The sequence below is a fragment of the Pleurodeles waltl genome, chromosome 4_2, assembly GCF_031143425.1.
Source record: "Pleurodeles waltl isolate 20211129_DDA chromosome 4_2, aPleWal1.hap1.20221129, whole genome shotgun sequence".
In the NCBI taxonomy this organism is placed as follows: Eukaryota; Metazoa; Chordata; class Amphibia; order Caudata; family Salamandridae; genus Pleurodeles; species Pleurodeles waltl.
This window is the reverse complement of record NC_090443.1, coordinates 1,915,316-1,943,288: the sequence shown is the minus strand read 5'-3', so window position 1 is coordinate 1,943,288 and position 27,973 is coordinate 1,915,316. Positions and strand designations below refer to the sequence as shown.

The following is a 27,973-nucleotide window of genomic DNA, read 5'->3' as shown; positions in this document are numbered from 1 at the left end:
TGCCTGAAGTGAAGTTACTTCCACTATTAAATGCTGGACAGTTAGTAATTTTGGTACCGGCGGTTATCTCTTTTCCACTAAACTCCCCTCCATCAAATCATGTTAACTATCTAAAATTGCATCAGCTTTGATGCAGTGTTGTATATAACAAAGCTAACAGCCACTAGAGGAAACCAGTAACTGCTGGAAACTCACATAAGCTTTATTCGCAATCCACCCCAGTGATGGCAAAGGAGTGTTTTTGTCATAGGACCACTGGCTCCACTAATACAATTCATTTACAATTTTTGGCCAGTTGTTTTATCGATGGTTCTTTCCCCAGCATGAAGTGTGTTCCACCTGCTGCAGACAGTTGTGCCATAATGCTAGAAGTAAAACGTAATTGTTATTCGTCCAAGATTTCCACCAATATTATTAGCAAACTACCGATATTACCTCTATTAAGAGTGTAATTTACCACCAGCTGGAATGTTTCCACAATGAGACCCTTTGCCAGTTCTTGATCACAAAAAACACCTCTAATATGATCCCTACCACTCGAGGAACACAAGTAATTGCAATCAACAAACCCTCCCCCCCCATCACAAAAAACATACTTTTAATTATTTTCTTTTTCAATGGAGACAACTCAATTTTTAATTTTTTTTTGCATATTGAGGCTGGGGAAGCCCCATACGTCCACTCCTGTTTTAAGTTTCAAACCTTCGCCACTCTGATATGCAAGCCATACTTTCTATTTCCTTGACAGGTTATTTCTAGGCCGTTTCTGTCTCTCCTTCTCTTACTGTCTCCTGACAGTTCATACAGCTGGCTGCATCTTGGTTCTGCCTTGAGTAACAAGGAGGTTCCTCTCACTATGTGCAGTTGTCGAAGGTGGATGACTACTTCAGGAAAATAATTTGCAGTTTGACGGGGACTGGAAGTTTATGAACTATTTAATCGTTCTCGTTCTCTTGATCTCTGCTTGGCTCTGCCCTCTCCTGCCACCAAGTTGCACTGTTTCCAATGTTTGTGAATGAGTAACTTGCTACTTTAATTCCAAACATTACTAATCTGGTTTTATTTCATAATTTCTTGTTCTTCACTTCTGTATTAATTTCCAGTTTTTCTCAATTAATTTGTAGGTCTCACCAGCCAGAAAGCAGAAGCTGTCTGGTTGTGAAAGATCTCTTGTGAGATTACCAAACCTGCAGTGGGTTTTGGGTTAACGTATTGCCTACCACTGATTGCCTTTATTGTCATTCTTATTTGCTTGCTTCTTATTCAATTGCCTGCTTGTCCATCATGTGTTTGTCCCTCCCTTGGAGCATAGCATCTTTACCATCCTTCAGCTTGGCTGCGTCATACTCTTCCATTGCTCTTTTTTTAACTGAGCAATTTCTTTCTTTTTCTTTCAGCACTCGGTGAGTGCATGTGTCTTTTCTAGCTCTCTAGCCTGCCACCCCCAAAACACCCGACCCTCTATCTCTTCTTCTTTCTCTTCTCCCTCTCTTCTCCCTTCTCTCTTTTCCTTCTACTCCTCTTCCTGCTTCTTGTTCTCCCCATGCTTCTTGTTCTCCATGGTGTGCTTTTCTTTTGATTACTCACCAGCGTATTTTAATTTTTTCCCTCATCCCCCTCTTTTGCTTCCTCCCACCACCTCCACCATTGTTTTCCCAATCTACGGACAATTTACATTTTTTGCGATTTTTAGTGGGCCCAGTAGCTGCCTTATGCTGGTGGGTGCTCTGCTATAAAAATAAAATGCTTTGGCACGCTTAACAGTTCTTTTGTTTCTTTACTTCTATATCTGGTGTCCTCCATCTGAGATCAGCCAATAATTCAAAAAGTGGCACCCGTTAATTCTGTGGGTGCGCACATGCTTGGTCACGCATGAATGCATCAATAATATGACACATTTATCAACAGTGAATGAGTCATCGCATTTTAATATATATATATTTTTTTTGCCAATGCTGCACAGAAAACATAATTGGCTAAACGAATGGGTCCACAAGGTGAGACTTATTGGCTCTGCCAAGTTTTGTATAACCTAGTACCCTCTCTGTTGCTCTGGTTGCAGGACAGAAATGCTGGTAATCTCCCTTGTTCAAGTGCCAATACTGTTTGCAAATTTACAGTACATCCTCCCAATGACTTACCCACCCAGTCCCTTATATTTTCTTCATGGATAAGCCTCCTCCCAAGGTTCCTTACCCATCCTTTTCTCCCTCAGAGAGAACCACTGATACCTCCTCACTGGCCTGACTTTTTATGTACTTGGTTGTATCCATGAGACACACTAGTTTTGCTCCACACTGGAATTCTGAGACTGTACGCGGGCAATGCTACTTAATAATGAAGAGATCTCACTAGACTTAGGTTAATGTCAGCTCGCCACAGCTTGTGCTACACAGGAACATTTGAGCACCCTGTTTATTTAAAATCATTGTGAGAGACGTTTTGTGTTTGCCAAATTTGCAGTTTATATATTTGTTCAGTGTTTTATGGGCCAAGTGCCACCATGAGCTATATCCGATATTAAAATGCTTCTGATACGTTGTCATGTTCTATGGTGAACACATGATGTGTGAGTCCTCGGTGGAAGGATTGGCATTACTCTTGTTTGCTTTCCTTTGTTCATTGGGGAATGCATAGTTCACATGACCAGACTGTTGATTGGACATGATGAGTTTTCATCAAGTCATCACTTATTATCACAGTCCTGATATTGTCCCAGCCCATGGCCACTTTGCTGAATTATTTTAAGTTTAGACATGTTTTCTTTTCTTTAGTAGACATAGTTGGAACACATGGATATAGTGAATTAGAATGTATGTATCTACAGACTTGGGGGGGGGAAGAAGCCTTCTACAACCAAACATCTGCTCCCCCTCCCACACTACCTGCGAGTCACCAGTGTTCTGCATGTCAGAAGCAGGAGTCTTAGTGCTTCATTCTGGCCAGGATAGATTGGCATAGAGTGGTAGTAAACTGTTCACCTATTTCAGAATTGGTGAATGTTTCATTGTCGCTAGAAGGATAGTGACAAAACTAGAATCTCTCTATCCAGGGGTTTACTGGAGGCCCTAGATGGTAGATAAGAGTGGCAGTTCCTGACCGTAAATTCCTGGGAATGCTGTTTCCACTACCAGACATTCATTAGTAGTGGAGTGATGGACATTCTAGGTATTTTCCAAGCCATGTTGGAGGGCACTTTGCAGGGGGTTGCCATTTCCTGAGGTGTGGTGGTGGACTTTTACAGGAGTGTCTACCTGATGGGCCAGATGTGTCCAATTCATGAAACTGGACATCAGCATGAAGGTAGTTCTACCAACAATGAGAAGACGTCTGTAACTATAAATTCCCCTCCTCTTAAGTTAGGATTATTTGGGATGCCTGGATGGAGGAGGTGTCATCGCCCAAGATTAAACGGGGTCTCAATAAAATGTTGTATGTTAACAATTGTGATGAGGGATGTCTGGCCAGGATGGAGATCTCATTATGAACTTCTCTAAAGGAGTAGTTGCCAACATAAGGGGTCGTTCTCTTAACATTTGGGGAGACACTTATAGGTGGGTGGTTTCATTGTATAATGCTATACTCAGACTTGTCCAGCCAGTGGCTTTCTCTCTAACACCTTTTTCGCCAGAACATCTCTAAATTTGTAAAACTTTTTTTCTGTAGCAATTGAAAGAATTACTAAAACAATTTATATCGAGGACCTATATATGAGGAACATTACGTAGCTCAGTTTGAAACCTTAAAATCTATCAGATATTGGTCTCAAACTCTATGATTCGCCAAATTATTGGGTTTGCAGGCATTCCAAAGTTTCACCATATATACTAAACCCGTTTTGGGATTTGGCAATGTTTTACCACTGCTAAAATAGATTGAGAAATGTATTATTAATCACACCGTGGAAGTGGCACATTGTGGAAATCCCTTTTATGTGGTGATTTCTGTGTATACATATCAATGGTTTGTGACCATAATAGCAGTTACAAATCATTTAAAAGTTATTGGCCCCATGATGTGTGGTGGCTGCTTTGTAAAAGGGAAGGGGTTCCCTTTGAAACCCTTTTCTTTGTTAATTGGGACTGAAGGTTTCAGGGGGAGAAGGTAGTGGTCCAGGAAACCATTGACAAAACTCTCACTGAAATTAAAAAAAAAGAACATTTTGTGTGTGGGAGGGGGTGAAATCAGCCCGGTTTCGTGTTAAAGCACTATGGATGCTTTAAAAAAAAAAAAAATGTTTTATAAGCAATCACAGGCATAGTGGTCTTCTGACCCTTGCAAGGCACTATCCCTGAGATTGTGATAAATCACAATTTGCTACCTACCTAATAAATATTATTTAGATAAGCCTGATTACAATACACTCAGATTCCTTATTTATCAAACCAACCATTAGTAAACAGGTTGTTTCACAAATAAGTTTCTGGTCGATAAAAATATAATTTTGTTTTATATAACCAGCTTTATACAGTAATACAATGTCTAGCGTACTAAAGACTTATTCTTAATATAGTGATTCCTAGTAAGGTCGCAAATCGACCTACCTCATAAATATTAATGGTGTCGTTTGCGATTTGTCCCATTAGGAATATCTGAGCCCTTTTTTTCTGAAAGGATAATAGATGCCTTTAAAATAAAGAAAATGAACCTTAAGTTTAATTGTTTTTTTTTAAGGATAGGCAGTGGATCCGTGCGGCCGCTGTCTGCCCTTAGATTTTTTTTTTAACATTCTCAAAGGGGAAGTCAGTTGTCCCTTGGGACCCCCTCCCATGTGCGAATGGGTTACCACCTCCTTTGAGGAGGTGGTACGAAGTGATAAAATATTAATGTTTTGCAACCCGAATCCAGTTGTAAAACTTGAATACATACCCCTGCAAATTGGTATTTGAAAGGAACACCCTGACCACACTGCTTACAAATACCTATTCACAAAGCCAAATCGAATCACACTTTGACATTCTGCAAATCTGCCCATTTGCAATCTCCAAAAAAGTTTGTAAGTATGTCCCTGTCCCCTTGAATGTGAGTGCAAACATTCTCTACATTCTTGGTTATGATCTATTTCAATGAAAATCCATGGGAGGCTTTTTCTGTGGAAATTGAGAATCCACTAATGATCTTAAAAACCACAACCTATTTTTTTTCAGACTGGCTTGTGGGAGTAGCTTATACCAACTAATCACGCAACAACAGTCTTTGTAAATGGTGCTGTGGTAAAAGCTCTGATTGTTTAAACTCGTAAGACTTTCCTTGGTTGGTTCATTCATCTTCCCAAAAGGGATAAATTGATGGCCAGTGGATACGGTTGTTCAAAATCTCACTTAGAGGACCCTTTTGAGAATAGGATGCATTTTCGGATTAAGACCTCATGTAAACCATTGGTCTGTGATATCCTCCGAAACTCTGACATGCCACCTTAGAGCCACTTGAAAGCCCCAAGTTATTGTTGAGTGTGGGTACTATGTCAGTGCTTTTGGTAATTCAGTTATTTATGGATGATGTGCTTTTGTATGTCCTAATACTGATATACACACATTACCCCGTTGCTCCTCAATGTCAATTTAAAATGAAGAGTAAACTTTGTTCTTAGTAGGGTTGGCCATAAGGGATAGCGTTATATGCCAGACCTAGTGACTAGATTGTTTTGAAGTGTGTCCTCTTTCTGGCATTGGGTCCTGAAGTTTCAGACTGTGCACTGCTCTGTTGCAGTTTCTGCTCAACAAGAGTGTGAGGTTGAGCGTATCTTGTCAGCTTTTTTTTTTTTTTTTTTTTTTTTTTTTTGAACTGCTGCCTTCTGCGTCTGGACATCTACTTTTATCAATGAAAAGTTCTGGTCCTTGGCTTGCACCCTCTTTTTGAGCAGAAGGTCCACATGAACCAGTTTAAGTTTTCTGTCATCTTTAGTATAGGAGGCTGGCCTGATTTGTAGTGGGTACCTAAGGTACTTGGACCTTATACCAGGCATTAGTGAAATGTAGGCAATGTCTAGCAGCTTAGGCTGTCTAGGGGTAGCTGTAGCAGAGCAGCCAAGGCTGGATTAGGAGACATGCAAAGCTCTTGCAATACCACTATAGTCACACAGTACGTATACACAATAAAAGACAATATACAGTGTTAACAAAAATAACAATACTTTATTTTAGTGACACAAGGCCAAAAATATCTTAAAGCCAATACTCCTTCTGTAGGTAAGTATTATACACAATATATACACTAGTAACCAAAATCAGGTAAGTAAACAGTCATAGAATAGTGCAGACAGTAGAAAATACAATAGATTGCAATAGGCCTAGGGGCAACACAAACCATACACTAACATGGTGGAATGCAAATGTTGAATTCCCCCCTAGGCAAGTGTAGTGTGTAGAGGGGATCTGGGAGTGTAGGAAAACACCAAAGGTAAGTAAAGTACCCCACCCCAGAGCCCAGGAAAGCAGAAGTAAAGTACAGCAAGTTTCCTCAGAACACACTACAAGTCATGATGAAGAATTATGCAAGAACCAAGCAAGACCGCAACCAACCAACAATGGATTCCTGGAACTGAAGACCTATGGAGAGAGGAGACCAAGTCCAGAAATCAAAGAAGAGTCCAGGAAGAACGGGAGCCCTTGCCCACCTGGAAGAAGGTGCAAAAGTGGATTCTCCTGTTTGAAGAAAAGTACAGAAATGCACCAAAGAAGATAGCTGTGGGTTCCTGCTTGGTGCAAGAGATGTCTTATGTCAAGTTGTTGGATGCAGGCTGTTTGCGTCGCTGGATTCCGCCAACAAGCCTTGGTTCACACAAGTACGCGGTTTGTGTCAAAACTGAGCTGCCTGGACCCAGGAGGGACCGGGGGTCTCAACTCAGACTGAGGAGACAGAGGGAGCACTCAGCACTTCAGAGAGCCCTCAGAAGACCAGGCAGTGGCCACGGGAGTCCCAGAACACGGGGACAAAGGAGTTGCTAAGTGCAGTAATCGCAGCACTACACTGGAGAATCCCATGCCACCGGAGAACAACTCAGAGCTGTGCGTCGCATAATGGAGTGCAGGGGACCTGGGCTATGCTGTGCACAAAGAACATTTGGAAGACGTGCACAGAAGCCCAAGGAGCTGCAGAAGATACAGTGCACAGGGGCACTGTCACTGCACGGGGAGGCAAGCTCTTACCTCCACCAAATTTTGACAGCTGGACCTTTGGACAGTCTGGGTCACTTCGGTCCACAACCTGTGTTCCAAGGATCCCGCTCGTCGACAGGAGAGGAGTCCCAGAGTACCAGTTGTCGTCGCTGAGAGGTACCTGCTGAAGCAGGGAAGTGACTCTGTTACTCCACGGGAGATTCCTTTGGTTCTTCTGGTGCAGGGTGAAGACAGGCAGTCTTCAGAGCATGCAGACCTTAGAAACTGTTGCGATTGCTGTCAGGAACTGAAGTTGCAGGTCACATGAGTCTTCATGGATGCTTTGTTGCAGTTACAGTGGTTCCTGGGGCAGTCTGCGGGTGATCTGATGGTCAGAAGCTGAAGCAGAGGATGCAGAGGAGTCCTGGAGGAATCGTGCAAACCGAATCTGAGGAAACACCCAGAGTACAGACCCTAAATAGCCCTGAGTGGGGGATTGGCTACCTACCCAGGTATGCACCTATCAGGAGGGGTCTCTGACATCACCTGCTGGCATTGGCCACTCAGAGGTCTCCAGAGGGTCCCCACACCTTGGAATCCAAGATGGCGAACTCCAGGGACACTCTGGAGGAGCTCTGGGCATCACCCCTGGGATGGTGATGGACAGGGGAGTGGTCACTCCCCTTTCCTTTGTCCAGTTTTGCGCCAGAGCAGGGACTGGGGATTCCTGAACTGGTGTAGACTGGATTATGCAAGGAGGGCACTGTTTGTGCCCTTCAGAGCATTTCCAGAGGGTCTGGGAGGATACCCCTCCCATGCCTGTAACACCTATTTCCAATGGGAGAGGGTGTAACACCCCTCTCCTAAAGGAAATGCATTGTTCTGCCTTCCTAGGATTGAGCTGCTCAATCCACAGAAACATGTCTGTGAGGTGGCAGCAGCTGGGGCTGCAGTGGAAACCTTAGAGCTGGTTTGGCAGTACTGGGGGTCCATGGTGGATCCCTCGGGTGCATGGAATTGGCCCCCCAATACCATCGTTGGATTGGGGGTTCACTTCCATGATCTTAGAAACCTCACATGGCCATATTCTGAGTTACCATTGTGAAGCTACATATATGTAGTGCACGCTTATAATGGTGTCCCCGTACTCACGAAGTCCTGGGAATTGGCCCTGGACATTGTGGGGGCACCTTTTCACTAGTGCAAAGGTGCCCTCACACACAGTAACTTTGCACCTAACCTTCAATAATTGAAGGTTTGACATATAGGTGACTTATAAGTTTCCTGGTGCAGTGAAAAATGGCTGTGAAATAGTGTGTGCACTATTTCACTCGGGCTGCAGTTGCAGTCCAGAAGAAAGGTTTGTATGATCTCCTTATGGGTGGCAAAAGAAATGCTGCAGCCCATAAGGATCTCCTGGAACCCCAATGCCCTGGGTACCTAGCTACCAAAGACTAGGGACATATAAGAGGGGTCCAGTGTGCCAATCAGAATTGGAATATGGAATCACTAAACTATAGTGACAAATTTGGTACACAGAGAGCGCATAAGCACTGGAGTTCTGGTTGCCAGAACTTCAGTGACACAGTCAAGAATACGGACAACACCCATAGGCCACAAACTATGAGCACTGGGGTCCTGACTAGCAGGATCCCAGTGAGACAGTAAAAACACACTGACAAACAGGCCAAAAATGGGGTAGCCATGCTAAAAAAGAGGCTACTTTCTCACATTTAGGATCACTCCCAATCTAACTGATTGCATGAAGGTCTGTTGGATGTGGAGAACAGTATTTTTATATATGTGAGATATTATCTTTAAGGACCCTACAGAGTTGGAAGTCCCATTGCTTGTCTTCCTTCAGCAGACTGTGTGTCTTCCATAAGTGCACCATGAACCTCCTTAGTGGGAATGGAAGGGACATAACGATGCACTATAAAGGAAAGTAAAACTTAGTGTGGAACAATGTGTGTAATTGGCGAACCTGCACTAGTAGACCCTCATGCCACCTACCAAAACATACTCTTGCAAGCTAGACCCCTGCCCTGTACCCCACTATATTTGACTTAATGTGAATTTAATTTCTTTATTTCGATTATAAATGTAATCATAAAAGCATGACCACATGAAAAGAAAATACTCATCCAGTTAAAACCATTTCATAAATTCAATTACATCATAAAAACTGCTAAGATTAATATCTAAAAAGAATACATCACCCTCCACATTTAAACATATAAAATGGGCAACTTAATGTATTATCGCTGCAAATGGGTCTGAGACAGCAGTAATTATTAACAGCTGGTTGTTTTTTTTTTATGGTTAATTTCCAGTTTAATCCAGATGAAGAGGGTTTGAAAGAAGTTTCAGAGAGAGTTAAAACATTGCCACATGTAATCCTGACATGGTTTGGACCCTTCATTCCATTTGTGTCCCTTGTGCATCCAGAGTATGTTAAGCCTTTGATGATCGCGTCAGGTACAGTAACTTGTGATGGTGCTTGGGGTAGGTTAATTCTGCATGTCTTTATTGGGTTATTAGTTGTACCACTGCTTGGTGTAGATCACAAATGTCCAACCGTGGTCATTGATGAGGGGCGCAGTGGTAGACTTTCAGGATAACCAATAAATAGAAACATTATTATATTTAGATTCAGTTTATATAAATGTATCTCATGTGGGTATCCTGAAATTTGACCTTCACAATATTGGACAGTTCTGGTGTGAATGGGTTTGTTTAGTGGTGATGGTGGTATATGTTCTCCATATAAATGAGATGGTGGTGGTGGTGGCGGTGATGATGATGATGGTGGTGATGATAATGGTAGAGTTTGAAACTGCAGACAATGGTAGTTTAGCTTGGTGGTGGTTGAATAGTTCTACAGATCTGTAGAATGGTATTTTGTGTAAACATAACTCTGCATATTTAAAACATTCAGTTTGTTGAAGTTGGAGAGTTTTAAACATTTTTGAGGGCCTCTCCATTGATCATGATTTTCTAATTGAAACTCAGGTTTCTGAAACATTTTTCTGAAATATCAGGCTCAGTAAAACAATTTCTGCAAAAGATGTTTTAAACAAGTATAAGTACGTACAATACTTTTTTTTTTTTTTTTTTAAGGTAAATTCAAACATTCTTAGCTTTAGCAAGCTGCAAATCATAGTTTCGTAGTTATAGATGCCTTTTAGGAGTTACATTAGAATTATTATTCTTAATATTGTAAATGTTATGTGGGGCTTTTTAATGGCACTTAGTGGGAAACAAAACCCAAACTTATACCGATATGCAAATATTGTCATGAAAATCATGTACGTTTTGCTTTTCTCCCAGTTGTCTTGTTACTTTATAAGAGTAAATAGTTGGCAGTTATGCAGAGTTAATGATGAATTTCATGAACTTTGGAAAGTTGGAGCAGGTGATGATTACTAAATATTGCCATACCTATTATCTGCAGTATATGAAGTTGCATGTTGGTATTGATTGTGTTATGTTGTGGTGTGAAGTGTGAATGACATCATGAGTGGTGCTTCTTGAGGTACAATTAGTTGGATGATGGTCTTAGGTCTGTTAAAGTCATGGTGAAGTTGTTGCAAGGGTTGGTTTAAATCCTTGATGATAGCATTTGGGGTAAGTGTGGTTGGATATAGTGGTGGTGGAGTCTAGCGAACAATGGTCCTATTGTATCGTAAAGCACTTGATGTAGCCCTGCTATTGATTGAGCTCCCTGGTGGTGATACATAATGTAAATTTACTAAGATTAGTTTAATGGTTAGGATTGCTTTTGGTGATACTGATTCTGGATGAGATCTGAGTTGTTGGAAGTCTGGAAGACTTTGGGTTGCATGCGATCACTGGTCATGGCAGCTATGGTTAGTGTGTATTGGCATTTGTAATTGCTGAGACTTGTATTTAAAGGTTGGAAGAGACTATCCGGGGTGGCAGCTGTGGTAACTATTGTTAAATGAGTTAGGTGGCAACTTTCGACTCTGGGTAACTGAAGCTGGATCAGATTGCTGGTGATGACAGTCCCCAGGCTGGCTGGATGAACACAGGAGGTAAATTCAGGGCCTACTTATGTGCAGTTTGAGTTACAGAAATGGTGGCATGTCCTTTAGAATGGCTGTGTACGCTCTGGTGGTTGCTCAGAATTACTTTAGTTCATACTTCTTTTAACAAGTGTTCATGTTGGTCCCATGCAGTACACAACAGGTCTAAGTGCACCTGTGATACAAACCAAGAGAAGTAGGTTAGTAAATTGTGTGTTTTCGTCCTTTAAATCTGCTGATTTCTGCTATGCACTAAGACTGTGTCAGAGGCACATGCAGGCTGTCTCATGACACTTTCACTGGCTGCTCATCAAGAGTAGAATTCAATCCAGGCCCATGAGATCCATTGTTATGCTACTGTCTGAGTGCCTTTCATGGGGCTTCCAGAGGTTACTGAGCCAACTGTGGGGGTCAAGGTGTTTTACTGAGGCCAGACCTACTATGGACACAGAGCACCTGGAAAAAGTACCCATTCATCACTTTATTCAGAAATAGCATGTGTTAGAAATTGGGTCTCTAGTTTGCAGAGGTATGCACCATGTCCAAGTAGGGACCACAGTCCTAGTTAGGGTAAGCCAGATACACACCCTGAATTAAACTGTGCTCACTCTCTGGTAGCTTGGCACAGAGGAGTCAGACGTAACTTAAGAGGCAATGTGTAAAGTTTGTGAAACATTCAATTAGAGTAAAACTGTGAAAGATACCACAAAAAAACTCAACATCAGTTCAGCAAAATAGTAAAATAAGACCAAACAACAAAAATCCAATAAGTAGAAGTCGAGGTATGAATTTTTAAAGATCAAATGTGAAAACAGTGCAAAAGATTACTTGAGGTCGTGAGGGACCAGTGCAAATCCAAAATCCAGGCCCACTGTGATGGAGGGTAGGCCTGCTACAGAACCCACGCAGGGCCCACTGAAACAGTACCTTTGATGGAGCTAAACGTTGAGGGCACAGTGAGTCACTTTTGGCAGAAATCAGCTGCGAACCCCACTTCTGAAGCCCAGGATTGGAGGGGGACTCCAGACAAGGGTAGGACTCGTAGATGGCAGAGTCCAGCAGCTCCAGGAGAGTTGCAGGCCGTCTTTGATGTCCCTGAGACTGCGGATAACAGGGGGCAAGCCAACAAGCCCTTGGAAAATCTTGGGTTCAAGGATGTAGCGAACAAGTCCAGTCCTTCTCACTCCAGGCGAGACGTGGCAGGCCAACACAGCAAAGTAGCAGTCCTTCCTATAGCACAGCACACAGTAGGCCAAAACAGCAATGCACTTGCAGAGTTGCACTCCCTCCTGGCAGCACAGGAGTCCTTCTTCCTGGCAGATTATCTTTGGTTCCAGTAACCAAGGATAATCTGATTTGGGGGGCATTGGAGGTGGGGGTCAGGGTTTGGGGTCAAGGACTTCTACCTGAATGTGCCTTTGAAGTAGGGTAGACCTCAAAAAGGCCTTTGAAGGTCACAGAATCTCTGCCCTTCCTTCCCTTGCTCCAGACAGTGTACAGGGGGTTATGCAGCCCTTTGTGTGGGGAGAGGCACAGCCATATTCAAGTGTAAGTGAGGCAGTGCTAAGCACCCCCCCCCCCCCCCCATCAAGCCAGTTAAAGGCCCATTAAGTCACATCTAAACTCCCACTGTATGACTGTCTAGGGGGAATGCACAAAGCCCAGCTATCACCAACCCCATATGTGGATTTAGAGACAGACAGAGGCACAGAATGGTTAAAGTAAGAAAATTCCAACTTTCTAAAAGTGGCATTTTCAGACTTACAATTTAAAATCTGATTTCACCATAAGTTGTGATTTTACATTGTGAGTCTAGAGACATCATACTCCAAATTTCTATCTTTTCCCAATTGGAAGTTACACTTAAAATGCTGCTTCCTGGTAACCCCCACTGTTAACCTTTGGGAGAGATAAGCTATGCTTAGTGAAAAACAAATGTAATCCGGTTTATTTATTTATTTTTTTAACTACTGGGACATGTAAACTTAAAAAGTACACATCCAACATCTTAAATAGACTGCACCCCGCCCTACGGGGCTATCTAGGGCATCTCTTAGGGGTGACTTTTTTGTAATAAAAAAAGATTTGGTCCTGCCAAGTGGGTGCACTTGCCACGTCCAAATGGCAGTTTAAAACTGCACACACCTGCTCGGCAGTGGCAGGCCTGAGACATGTTTGACTGTAGTGGGTGGCACAATCACTGCTGCATGCCTACTAGTAGTATTTAATTTAGAGGCACTGGCAACATATAGTGCACTTTACTAGGGACTTACAAGTAAATTAAACATGCCAATTGTAGAGAAGCAAATGTTACCATGTTTAGTGCACAAAGTACCTGCACTTTAGCACTGGTCAGCAGTGCCAAGAATCTTAAAACCAACAAAAAACAAGTTCAGGAACCTAGGACGAAGAAGGCAAGAAGTCTGGGGATAACCTTGCAGAAAGGGTCATTTCCAACAGCATGGTCTGAGCAGTCCTCGGCTCCCTTGTTGAGAGGTGGAGACTGGTGGTGAACACATGCTCACAACTCAAAATACACTGATCAATAAATGGCTATCCAGCCAAATGCTCACTGTTAAGTCGTTTATTTTACCGCTGCAGCACATAGGTAAATATGACATTCACACACAACTACACTGTCCCTCCTGAAGTCAGGATTCTAGAGTTTTAGTTTCGGGGGCAGTTCCCACTGTCCTTCTCTTTAGGCCCTCCTAGGGATAGTGGTCATTTCCCATTTACTGAAGGCAACATCCACGGCAAGCCCCACTAGTACTCAGTCTCAAGAGTGCACTCAGGCTCTATATTAAAGTCAATAATGCTCCAGTCCCACAGTGCTAACTTAACAAGCAAGTTGACTCTGGGCTAATTGGCCCAAAGTCAGTCTTACCTGCACCTGAACTTTCGGAGCAATTGGAGTTCCAGAAAGGGCACCCCTTCCGTGGGTGCTAGAGATGCAGCTGCTAATTTAGGCGAGTTCACAGCACGCGGCCCAAGTGGGCTGCACATATCAGTTGTAATGTTCCTCACACGTGCTCGCATCCTCTCAGGACTGGAGGTTCTTTGTGGCTTTTCCACACAAGATAAGTTTCTGGTCCTTCCCGTGGTGGGGTTGGGGGATGGCTGATGCAAAGATCCTGGTGTGAATCCTGCATCCTAGTGCTGGTATTCAGGGTTCCCCACTGTGTTCTTACTTCAACTCCAACCAGGTTACGTGTCATGCTGGTCCCAGTTCCCCCTCTGGCATATGGGGCATACGGGCTCACTGTACACAGGCTCTGGCCTGATCAGACAGTGATCATCTTGGTGGAGACACTTCCTGGCATTCAGGTTTGTGCCTTGCCTCCACACAAGGGCTACAGCCCTCACAGAACTGCTATCTCCTCATGGAGACCCCTCCTGGCATATGGGTCGGTGGCTTTTCACTGCACACAGGTTCTGGCCTGATCGGCACAGTAATGCACATGGCTCACTTTACAACTGGCACAGGCAATGGCTTGATCGGTGCAGGAGCCGTCTAGTCACACATAGTGAAGGGAGTCCACTTGACAGGGTTCCCCACTGGACCTCACTCCCTTCAGTGCTCTTCCCTTCCTCACAGGGCACACTAGTCTTGGTATACTGGCAGGTGATGGTGCTCCAGGTGCCAGAGCAGGTGGTCTTGACCGCCAATCATGGTCAGAGACAAAAGCCTTGCAGTGCTGATCGGTTTTAAAAAAACGTTCTGTGAAGTGGCCCTCATTGGCTACATCAGAGCCTTTTTTTCCCCTTGTGGTACTGGAGGGTGGGGCAAGCAACAACACAAGAGGCTAATACAAGGCAGGAAGGGACAAGGGAGCAGAGGACAAGCAACAATGTGAGACCTAAAAATACAAAATAATGCAGTAGCGCTGTCACAAAATGTACTGCAATACACTGAATAATTTGCCTTTTCTTACTGCATAATTTAGTCACTCTGCTGCACAGTTCCATCCTCCCCTGTTGCAAATGTCTGTAGGCATGTTTGTAAGTCACAAGGGATATCCAAGTGAATGTGGCTTGCTTTGGGTGTTGTAGAATAAACAGAATATAGTGAAATGACGAAGTCTAGGTCGGAGCGAACATGTGCTTCAAATCAGATCCAAAGTGTGGTAGCATTATCAGTCTGCTTGATTAGGATTTAATTTTCTATACAACACCAAAACAATGCTAAAATGGAAAAGGCTGTAATATTTCAAAATGCTGTGTTTGAGTAGATCTGGTTCACTTTAGAGTTGTAAACAGACATAGCTTTTACAGTGTGCTTTAGCACAGTCTTGCTGCTTCATAGACCTAAAATCTCTCCTCACTGTTACTCAGCAGGTTTTACTGACTTAGGAAGGATCAACATTTTATCGATGGGTCTTAGGCCACTTGGAGGGACACAGTAGCTTAATTCCTTGTTTTTTATTCAGGTGCTTTGCTGTTAACTGCTTTCAGTGTGGCACCTGGCACTTTAATTCAGAAGCTCTTTCTTATTAGGCACCAGCAAAGGTGATAAAATAGTGACCTTATATGTTCACTAATGGGAGTGTTTGCTCGTGGATTTCTGCAGCTGGCAGTTAGCGCACTGAGATGTAATAGGGTGAACTTTAACCAATCAGATATTCAATACAATCATTAGAAACCTTGACAGCTAGTGCAACAAAACAATCTAACGTGCTGGAGGGCAGAAGAGACAGAGAAGTTGGCCTTTTTTATTTTTTAATGATGTAAACGTCCATGCATCTGAAGTCCACTGAATCAATTGCACAATTCTCGGGCTGTTTCGTACCGGTGGTGGTAGAATTTCGTACCCTGGACCTGCTGACCAGTGATTGTAATGACCAGTACAAAATGTATTTGTCCAGGCGTGGTGCTGTTTGTAATTCAGCTCCTTGTCACATCATGTCATCTGCTAGCTAAATGTGAATCGGTTTCCTGTCAATTATGTTTTGGGGTCGAATTTCATTAGTTGGCAGCAGCAAAAAGCTGTTTTGATCATAAAAGGTGCTGTTCCTTTCTCAAATACATGGTAAAAATAAAGTTGTGCTTGGCCTTCTGCCTTTTCTGAGGACGGTTGTGCACTGCTATGATGTCATTACAGTGCACAATGGGGGCCAAATCTGAATGTTGGTGCAGTGCTTGGGGACTGCGTTGGCAGAGCTGCCGCGATTTAAAACATACTGAACTCGATTCACAAACTGCATTTTATAGTATGCTATCTAGGTGCTACTCAGATTCAATAAAATGCAATTTCACAAACCTAGTCCTCCGCATTCGCCTCGCCTATCTATTCTATGCAGAGACCTAACCAAACATAGGTATAGAAATCGATAGTAACCCTGGGAGGAACGAGGGAAATGGTGGAAAAAAGGGAATAATTACTTATACGTAGGAGGGGTTTAGGGAAATATAAGGTGGAGCATGAGAAAGGCATGGCAAATAAAAAACACACTCACAAAAGAGTAAGTTTGTTTTATTTCACAAACTATACTTGCAAAGTTACTACAGCCTCATAGGTGTCACAAAGGCATACATGTAGTAGAGCCTTGTCCTGGAGTACATCACGAAACACAGATGGCCACCCACTCCGATAGAAAACAGTGGAACAAGAGAATGAAAATAGCACCCCATAGGAGCTAATGATAAATTAAATCAACATTAAAATTGTATGTGTGTATATTGTATATTTTGAAATTGCTAAAAAAGTATATACATTTCACGTTTAAAAAAAAAAAAAAACACTTTTTCAAAAAAAATACATTAAGCTTTTAAAATTTTTTGAAAATTAAATAGTACTTTAAATATATCTTTTAACAAGGCTTACTAAATAATGAATTAAAAGGTTAGCAACAATCGGGCATTCTTACAATTTATTGTTTAAGTATAAATAATTTAAATTATGTAGGTGTGGTATTTCTATAGTGTAAGAACGTAGCCAAAACACAAAAGAATATATGTAGTATAGGGAAAAGAAGCCTAAAGTCAACAAGTTATGTGAGAGGCACTTGGTTTCTAGATGGTTAATATATTGTAATGTAGGGTTCGTTAAAGAGGTGCGTCTCCAACTTTCCTAAATTGGAGCAGCATTAGGGTATTCCTGATGGATATGGGGATGTTGTTCCAGATTCTGAGTGCTTAGATGGAGGAGAACAGAGTAGTGGAGGAAGAACACTGTAAGATATTGTAAAGCACAATTAACTTAACATTGAAATGGTAACACCAAATATTCATAGTTAAACAAGTTTTGGGTCAAAGGAATAATGCTACATTTCCTTCTGTTGTAGATAAAGTCGCTTTATTGAAGATGTACATAGTTGTAAAACTCGTTGCCAGTATTGTTGGCCTGACAAAGATTTTAGTAAAGATGTATATCTTCAAATAAGTGTTTGAATAGTCTGACAACGATTAACCATGAATATTTGATGTTGCTATTTCAATATTAAGTGATTTGACAGTTATGTCCTACGGTGTGCTTCCTCCACTGCAGTGCTATTTATCCATGGTAAAAGGGGTCGCCTAGTGGCAAAACTTTGATGGTTGATCACAGGGAATGTATTACTACCGGTTTGTATATGTGCAGTGTGATTTTTGTCATTGTATTTTTCTTGAACTTGAGTTAGGATCAGATGGAAAAGGCCTCCTAATTATTTTTTACACTTCTTCATCTGGACTGGGATGATGTCCTGATTGCGGGTGTGCCAAGAATCACCAGAGATGCTGAACATGTTTGCAAGATAAGCAGAGATGCTGCCCGTGATAGCTTTGAAGATGGGGAAGACCGACAAGGGGACCAAATGAAGTTCTAGTAGGTGGGCGTGGTGTGATCATATTTCTTTAAGCCCTGCCTCTGACATGGGTGGCATGTAGGGTGCCCCTTAAGGAGTGCCAGTGTGGGGTCTGAGACAATGAAGTAACCCTTTGCTCAGGAAATGAGGGCCTCAACAGCAGTCCTGAAGTTGTGTTCTGTAAGAAACAGTTTCACTTTTTGTAGGAAAGAGGGCTGATGCAGGTCATATTTGGGTTTTTCTGGGAATGTATTGCTTAAGGATAAAGCTAGTGTCAATGGTGAATCCAAGTGATTAGTATTTGGTGAATGTTGGGGTTCAAAACTCTGGAGGCCCATGCACTTGTGCCAGTTTTGTACTGTTACTTGTGGGTTGCTCTTGAAAAATAAAGGGAAATCTGTCCTACCTGAGTTGAACTTTGGGTAGGCACTGGACTTCTAGGTCTGGATAATGTACAGGCACTGTTTGATGCACTGAACATCCCGAGCCGAGGAGACGTTTAAGTAGATATCATTTCAGTTTTATTAGAGGATGATGTTTGGCTGAGAATTGACCTCAAAGATGTTTATTTTCACTACCCATGCATCAAAAAGTTTGAAAATACCAAAGTTTGAGTTTTGCCCACTTGCAATTCTTGGTATATCTAATCAACTGGCAGCAATACTTTTACTCCTTTGGCTCTCTGCAGTGGGTTGTGGTAATATTTATTTACAAAGAGCGTGAATTTTCAATCCCAGGCATGAGGTTGGGAACTTGATATGAAAGATAGAATCTAAAGATGGTGGTCATGTAGTGGAGCATTGTGGGCTTACTCTCAGCATTTTAATGTGTCGTGCAAACCACCTCTGTAGCGAGGACAAAACAAAAAGATTTATTTTTGTTACATTATTTTCTGGACTCAGACACTAGTTGGTGAATAATGCAGAGGATTATGTTTTTAGAATTGTTTAAAACTGTAAAGCAACCGCTACAAGTGAGTACATTTTTTTTTTCCTTAAGGCTGGTTCTTCTGTTTGGCTGAGAAATTGCTGAACTTATAAAGTAGCATAAACCTACACTGAATAACGTTTGTGTTTATCAAGAATGTGGTACAAAAGCCTAGGTTTGCAGAAAGCACTTGTACTTTCAGGTGCAACAGTTCCACAGTGCCAACATTACAATACAACCCCAACCTAGTCCCTTGTATTACTAAGAGATGGAATGTGCAGCACCTTTCTCCATCTTTCCATCTGTCTGAGCTGAGATGCAGGAGGCAGTTGAATAGCTGGTGCTACCTCAACCAGATACTTTATTGTCCAAAGATCTGAGGGAAGGTGTGCATGCGCTACTCTTCCACCGCTCTAGTATTTAACTACCTTACCTGGTGGTCTACAGCCTGGGGTAGAGCAGCAGAAGGGTAAGTGCAGTGGGGGCTCCTGCCATAGGCAAACCCCACCTTTCTCAGGTCTGCCAAGGACTGTAGGAAGTGGGGACCGAGAGCTGCTCCAATGCCTGAAGTTTTTGCCTGCAAATCATTGTATTCAGGTGTGTTGGTCTAATTAGTTCCTTGAAAGCGAACCGAGGCTACCACACCCAGAATGCATTTGTGTCTCAGGAATGTCACTGTTCATAATGACATGGTGGGAGGTGGTCACACTGTGCTCTTTGCATTGGCTCTTTCAGACTGATAAAGCCACTGCTGAAAGGGGTGTTGCGCAGGGCTTTGGGATACAGTCACTTTCTTTTGAATATAAAAAAGTGTTGCAGGAGGTGTCACCTGGGGGAAGTATGAAATGGTGTTAATTTGCAATGTATTGCTTAATGAATGTCAGGAGACAGCGGAGGGATACTTGGAACTAGGTCACATAGTGTGACAGGATTCTGAATAATTGTTTCCAGGCGAAGAGCACTGAACAGGGGTTGCAGGATGTGGACCGGATCACCCGCCAATACGTTCACATCTGCGTCTGGTGGTTTGCCCCACATCTCCCAAGACTCATGCCCATATGTATACTTTTTTAACACAATTGTATTTTGTAAGTTTGCGCCACTTTTGCGTTAAAAAGCGGCGCAAATGGGGCGCTAAAAAAGTATAAATATGGGCCTCAGTCTTTCATCCGGTTTGCACAGGCACTCTCCAAGCATCAGGTACCTGTACCAGAATGCAAAATGAGTGGCAGGTGTTTTGAATTTCTATGTATATTATCTTCATGTTAGCTTTTGTGTTCATTTTTATGTTCTGTTTTGAGATTATTTGTATGGTGCATAATATGTAGTTGGTATTGTATTGTGAAAAACATCAAAGAACTTCTGTTAGCAGTGCACAGAGCTATACCGAAGTCTAGCGAGGAGCGCAAGGCTAAGGCAGGAGGAATCTTAACTCGTGATAAAGATCCTGGTGTAGAAATACTTTTTCCTCACGGATTGTAATGAAAGTCTTGTGACAATTGGCATCTCGGAAAAGAAATCAAAATAAAATGTAATAACTAAAACCAGGAATAGTTAGAGTTTAGATAAGTGTTTCCTCTAAAAAAGAAACGCTTTTTGAATGTTTTAAAGAATGTAATGTGTGGTTGTGTGAAACAAAAACAGTATGTGTATTAAAAGTTACATTTGCGGTTCCCTACATTTGTTTTATCCTCTGATCATCAAAGTGCGAGAACATGTGGTAGTGAAAGGTGTGCTTGTGATTTTGAATCTGGAGAAGGTAGGCTGTCGGGCATTCCAGCACTTTTCAGCTTTTCCTATTTCTTATTCCATGTAAGATGAGACTTTAAGGCAAAAAATGGTTGATCTGTTGTGACAATATATGGTAGAACTCAGTGCCTACATCTTTGGGGCGGAAGAGAGATGCATCTTAAATCTGTTCAAGAGAAGAGCTCGAATAAGGAGTTGCACCCTTGCTGTGTGTTGGATAATTCACTTGCACAGTTTTAGAATCCACCTATTTCTGTAACTACACCATATTGAGTTTGGATTGAACTTTTTTTTTTAAATGTGCTTCAGTATACCTATTCACACAAACAACAAAGCCTCTTGATTTTTTCGACTTATTATATTCAACAAGTTAATTTAAATAAGTTAATGCTTCAAGTCATTGAATAATATTTTAAAATAGGATACTGAAGGATCACTGGGGAAACAACTATAGCAAAACAACTGATCCCTAGTAACTATACTTTAGATGCAAATAAACAAATGTGAATACAATTTATCCACATGAGTTTATAGAAAATAATTTCAAGACATAGCAGGTCAGTAAATATTGGTGCCAAACAAGTGTGGTTGGTGCTCTCCTTAAAGGTGATCCAATCAAGTGATAAGTTTTGATAAAAAATTATAATCAACAAACGCAAGAACAGCACGGCTCATTGCCCAAAGTTCTCAACCATCACAGGGTCTGTGTTTTTAATCTTGACGGAGTTTCGATCCCAATAAACATGGCAAGATCATCCTCAGGACACTGCAGGATACAACAAGCACAAGATAGAACTGAAACAATAACCGAGAAAGAGTGAGGCTAAGACAAATAAAATAAAGAGAGCCATTATAAGGCATAGGCAGTACTCATGAGATCGTAGCTACATTACGAAAGGTAATGCATAAAGGAGGGGGTCCCAGTGACAAGCCTCAGGACCAGGGTGGCTGGGAATGGCCTACATAAAAATGAATGGAAAGAGGCGCAGCTTAAAATCTTCGAAACGGGTAATACTGGTGAAGGTGAGACAAAGACATAATAGAGCAATTCTACCTAATCCTTTACTTCTTAAAACCAGTTCAACGAATTATATACAAATATTAGAATTAGTAATTTGAGGATAACTTATTCTTTCCTAATTTAAATAGTTAATCCTAAAGAAATGTCGTTTCCATAATTTTATGCAACTCATTTTCTTGCTGGTTAAATGTGGTGTGGCTCCCCCTCCCTCCCGTTGTTGGTACATTTTGGCACAGATAAGGCTCACTTCACTTAGTAACTAATAGTCCCAGTGTAGTGCACATTTTGACAGCGGACGACCACCTCTGTATTCGACCGAAAACATACAGCTTCTGATGGTGCACCAGTCACTCAGGATATGAGGTTCTCGTCGCTCTTTTCCGTCTTCTTTCAGATGCGGCACCACCAGTTTTGCCACTTCCTTAAATTGATTGCTCAAGAGAAATCCTGTTTATCTCTTAAACTAAACCCAAGGGTTTCGTGGTCTTTGTTAATTTCATTAGTCATTGGTATTGCAGTGGAAACAGTACAACACCAACAGCCTCATTTAGACTGCGGTGTAAGGGCAAATAATATTTAGCAGTGATTAGAAACGAGCGCAAATAATGCTTTTTTTTTATCAGCAGCTTTCAGCGGGTGGTAACTGGAAGCTAAACAAAAAAATGTGTGAATAGCAGGTGCGTGAACGACGCAGGTAGTGTTTATTTACATTAGTCTTCATTTTTAACCTCTGTAAATCGAGTGAAAAAATCTAGAATAATGGCACAAATATAGAGCGTGCTGTGGCTTTAGTGCAATGGCAAGGTCACCATACATGATTCTAGTTAATGAAGACTTGTTAGTCCAACATTATTCATTACATGATATGTTTGTATTTGGTATTATGTTGCGAACCTAACCATAAGGCAGCATAGCATACACCGATTAGTTGGCCAAACGCGCACCTAAAAATTATTTGCATGAGGTACACAAACTACATGGCGGAGTGGCATTGTACTTCTTTGTATAATAAGCTATGGTATATTTTCTGGGACAAGTTTAGTTCTCCTCTTTTTAGAGACTATTCAGTGTAATACCTGCTAAAACTTAGCAGTTGCTGGGTTCGATTTTGTAAGGACATCTGCTTCTGTATTAGCTATATACGATCTTTAATGAGTGTTGATATTAGATTCTCTCAGTTACATTCACATGAGCGTCCCACATCACATTTTGTTATTGATTTACACATGTCATCAATGACAAACTATTTCCCTCCGTCTCTGCGTTTAGTGTCTATAGATGACAAGTGTCATTCATGATTGACTCTTAACTGGTATTGTACCAATAAATCTGTGTTTATAGAGCGCAGCTACTCACACACAAGGGTCTCAAGGCCCTTGGCGGGGTGGGGGGGTGGGTGGATGTGTAGCGCCCACTGGTGAGGTGGTTCTTAAAAAAAAAAAAAAAAAGGCATGTCTTCAGCTCCTTTGTGCAGTTGAGGAGGGGGTTGGTTTGACTGATGTGGAGTGGAAGGGCATTCCAGGTGGTGGCTGCGAGGTAGGAAAAGGAGCGTCCCCCTGTTCTGGTTTTCCTCATGTGGGGTACTTTGGCGAGAGAGAGCTGGGCTGAGCGTAGGGCCCTGTGGGGTGTATGGAAGTTGAGTAGCCTGTTCAGGTAGGCTGGTCCGATGTTGTGGAAGGCTTTGTCTGTGTGGGTGAGAATCTTGAAGGTGATTCTTTTCTCTGTGGGAAGCCAGTGTAGTGTGCGCGGGTGTTGTGGGATGTGGCACTGTCGAGGCAGGTTGAGTACCAGTCTGGCAGCGGCGTTCTGGATATTCTGTAGTTTGCTGGTGAGTTTCTTGTTGATTCCGGCTTAGTGTGATGCCGTAGTCCAGTCTGCTGGTGATGAGGGCATGTGTGATGGTCTTTCTGGGTTCGAGGGGGATTCTATGAAAGTCTTGTGTAGGGTGCCTAAGCAGGTGGAAGTGACTGAGTTGATTTGGTGGTTCATGTTGAGTTTGGAGTCCAGAATGATTCTGAGGTTGCAGGCTTGGTTTGTGGGGGTGGGTAGCCACCAGGATTCGTTCCACGCGTCGGGTTGGGGGCCCACGATGAGTACTTCTGTCTTGTTCGTGTTGAGTTGAAGGCAGCTGTTTCTCATCCAGTTGGCGACTGCTTCCACGCCTTCGTGGAAGTGGTGTCTGGCTGTGTTGGGTTCGTTAGATAGGGAGAGGATGAGTTGGGGGTCGTCGGCATAGGAGACGATGTTGATTCCATAGCTTCTGACGATGGCAGCTAGCGGGGCATGTAGACATTAAACAGCATGGGGCTGAGGGAGGATCCCTAGGTAACTCAGTAGGTGTGGGGTCTGCGAGGAAGGGGGCGAGTCTCACTCGTTGAGTTCTGCCAACAAATCTCTGCTTCCTAAATTTGCAGGAGTTTCCCTTATTGGCCATCATGCTTTCTTAAAATACATACCATTAAACCACTAATGACGGGAAAGCCAGAGTTGCCCTTCTTTATGTGATTTTTTTAATTTTATTTTTTGGTTGCACAAGCCCTCTCCCCCCCCCCCCCCCCCCTCACCCCCTCTTAACGAGTATCAATAAGAGCATCTTAATACTTGACCTGCAATGATCCCTGAAGTCTGTGCTGACTGCATGTGGAGCCAGGTTCCCCAGTATTATGTATGCTTTGCTTCTAAACCCCCAGGCCACCGACAATGGAAGAGGCTCAGTGGAGGTGCTGGGTGCATGAAATGGAATAAATAGAATTGTAATTTTTATTAATGTCAGAAACCTTTCCTGTGTTTGAGCAGTTAAAGGCAGCCCTTGGCTTCACTTTCCAGCTGCAAGACATGTACCACTGCCCTTCTGGAGGGAAGCAGAAGGTGGAGATATATTAGTGCACAACGGAGTAGACAAAAAAGAACACTGGTTGCAAAACATGGAGTGAAAGAGGTGTAAATGGAATAACACTGCATTAAGCCCCCACCAATGATACTCTTGGAAGATGTACTGCAATGCTCCAGTGGTAATGCTTAATTTAACAATTTAAGATATCACCATTGGAAATATTTTTTAGCTGGAAAAAAGACTAAATACTGGTTGTTTTTTGTGATTAACTTCTAGGTTACACCTAATGAAAATGGGCTAAGACTGGTGGCTCAAAGAGTAAAAACATTTCCACATATTATGTTGTTATGGCTGGGACCCTTCAAACCCCTTGTGTCATTGGTTCATCCGGATTATGTCAAGCCTGTGGTGGCTGCGTCAGGTACAGTAACTTTGCACAGTAATGGCTAGGTGGAGCTGAGGAGCATTAGTGAAGTATTGATTGTGCCCGGGGTGTGTATCTAGAGTGTGGAGGTTCTACCTTAGCCCGCAAGGGCTAGAGCAATGATAAACTTTGGGATGACCAATAATTTAGTAAATTGTCAAATTTAGCTTAATTATATGTAAATGTATCTTGTGGGGATGTTCTCAAAGTCTGACAAGGTCCAACTGTAGACAGAGCTGAAACAAATGGTTGTAACTGGTGGCAGATGTTGCACGAGATACGTGTAGATGGAATGAGATTGGTGGTGGTGGGTTATGGTGTTGGTGAGGATGATACAGTTTGTAGTGATTTGCAGTTTCTTATTGGGCATGCAAAACTCTCCGTAACTGAAATGCTGCGATGTGTCGAAGTGACAAAGATTGAATGCAGCTAAATAGTCCGCCATTAGTGATTTTCCTTTAATTTAAGCTAATATTTCAGAAATAAATTTCTATTTAAAATATCAGAATTAAAACAAAACATTTTCAGCAAAAGGAAAATGTTTTAAAGTAAGAAGAGTATTTACAATACAATCTCAAATTTAGAATAATGTATCTAAGCTGTGTAAAACCATTTTAGTAGATAAGCGCAACTTTTTAAAGTTACTTCAGTTTAGGAAATCAGAAATTATTATTTCTAAGTTATAGAAACCATGTAGCAGTGTTCCAAATTTCCTAGATGTTACTCAGGATTTTCCATGTCACTTTTTGAAGAAGAAAGAAAAGCCTCACCTTATCCTGGGACGTAAATAGGGTGATGAAAAGAATGCAAACTTTGATTTTTCAATAAATTACAGCTCTGCCAACCTCTTGAAGATTTTGCTGAAAGGGAGCATGTTAGAGAAACCTTACACTTGAGCTTTTTTTGCACCCTTGACATATATGAAAATGGTTTGCATTGTGTTGAAGATCATATCCAGGAAGTGTTGTTCAGGGAGGATCACTAATGGTGGAACTCAGCGTAATTTTAGTTTGATTAATCTGATGTGGGATCTGTTCTAGTTTGACTCTGGTGGTGATGGCATAATCTGAGCTCGGAAGAGTTGGTTAAAATACTTGATGAAGGCACCTGTTGTGAGTGTAGTTGAATACGTTGGTGTTGGGTAGCTTTTGGGAAGACAGGTTATTGCATTGAGTGCAAAGTGCTTTATCCAGCCTTGAGACTGGATGGGGACCATTGCTGATGATGTCCGCTTTTGGTGATGCTGTTCTTGGTTTAGATCAGAGCTGGTAAGAAAAGATGAGGGTTTGGATGAGATCACTTCTGGGGACATCTGTGGCAAGTTATGAGAATGGAGCTGATATTAGTATATAGAATATGTGCTGTTGATGGAAGATATAAGACAGGGTGCTTACAGACTCCAATTACAAGTGTACTTTGTGTGTGCTTATATATTCATTGAAAAAAACTAAGGTTACAGGGAGGTTATAGTTAGAAAATAGCATTTAAAAAAACCTTTGAAATTCACAAAAAAAACAAAGGTTACTGGGACGTTATAGTTAGGGTCAATTTACATGCACAAGGCCGGCAAGATGGCCGCTCGGACGCACTTGGGAAGTGCTTGCGGCCCCGTGTCCGGGATCCTACACCATCCTGCCGCCCGAGGCTCCACAGACCCTGCAACATAGCCACAGGGGTTTTGTGGATGGGGATGCGACACGAGAGGTAGGGATCGTGCTGGGGTTGGGCCGCATTGCAGGGCCCGAGAGATCGCCTGACCCCAACATGGTGGCCGCCATGTCGGTCGGCCGATAGCCCGATGCTGAAGGAGTCGCGGGGCGCCGCCTTGCGTTCTTAACGGTGGGGGGGGCCCGGCGGTGGTGATCTAGCCTGCGGCAGTCGGTGCAGGTGGGGTGTGGACACCCCCCCCTTCTGTCCTTCCCATCACGGGGAGCGGACTGGACCTGCGGCTGGCTTGGGGCCTGGTGCCCCCCAGAACATGTGTGGCTCCAGTCGTGGTGAGCCTTGCGGTGCAGACTGACCATCGGAGAAGTGGTGGTGGCGCTCAGCGGTGTTGTGCTGATGGGGGCTGTTTGAGGTCCTGCACCCCCCCGCCCAGCTAGTCAAACTCTACGTGACTGCCTGTGCCTAACATGGTGGCCACCGCATCGGCCGGCCATTGAACTCGTGGCTGGAGAACTCGAGTAGTGCCGCCCAAGGGGCTTGGTGAGAGGGGCGCTCCGGGGGTGGCGATTGGGCCTGACCAGATCGGCGCCTGTGGAAAATGGATCTCCCCCCCCCGCTTTGTTTTTACACGGGGGATGGATGGAGCAGATATTGCGACACTTGGCCTGGTGCCCCCTGAGACAATACGACGCCGGACATTGTGGATCTCCTGTGTTGCGGACCAATCGCCAGTGGTGTGGTTTTGGAGCACGGCCATGGTGTGCTGCCGAGGCCTATGTGAGAAGCTGATCTGAGCCTGCTGCATAGTGCTGCACCCTTCTCCACGCTGCTTCTGCGGCTGGTAAGAAAGTGAGATTGTGTGTTGGCCCTGTTGCACACACTGCGACCCTCAGTGCCCTAGGCGAGTGGTGGAAGCGGTTCTAACGTGCAGTGTACAACATGGGCAAGGACAAAGCAGGGAAAGGAACACAGCAAACCCGGATGGACCAATACACAGCGCAGACTATGGGTGGGTCTCTGCCACAAAACCCCCCATGTCTCTTGAACAAAGGAAGCAAACCCACTGGCACGCAAATCCTGGCCGCCATTGAGGCCTCAGGACAGGCAGTAAAGTCGCAAATAGCCCCGCCATGGCGGTTGACGTGAACTTACTGATAGCGGATTTGAGAGTGGTAGCTGAACATTCAGTGGCGACTGAACAACATGTGACCTCCTTGCAGGCTGACATTGACACCCTAAAGACCTCGATGGCTGCTCTGGAGGTTAAAACGCGCATACTGGAAGTGAGAGTTAAGGATGCAGAAGGAAGAGCGCGTAGGTCCAACCTCCGCGTGGTGGGTTTCCCCAAAGGGGCATAGGGTACGAACCCAGAGGCCTTCTTGGAGGACTGGATTAAAAAAGCACTACCTAACTCCTCCCTGTCAGC

The 27,973-nt window shown here is 43.0% G+C and overlaps 1 protein-coding gene across 7 annotated transcripts in view; it reads left to right on the top strand.

Annotated features, from left to right (window-relative positions):
- The window catches only part of CYP4F22 (cytochrome P450 family 4 subfamily F member 22), a 234,995-nt gene that overhangs the window by 78,337 nt on the left and 128,685 nt on the right, over positions 1-27,973 (top strand). For 4 of the 7 annotated variants that reach the window (XM_069230348.1, XM_069230345.1, XM_069230351.1 and 1 more), the window contains exon 3: positions 24,735-24,879. The exons of 2 other annotated variants lie outside the window; for them this stretch is intronic. In XM_069230348.1, the coding sequence (XP_069086449.1) occupies positions 24,735-24,879 (145 nt within the window). Of the gene's footprint in view, positions 1-9,430; positions 9,576-24,734; positions 24,880-27,973 lie in introns of all 7 variants that reach the window. One more of the 7 variants, XM_069230347.1, reaches the window with a different exon arrangement.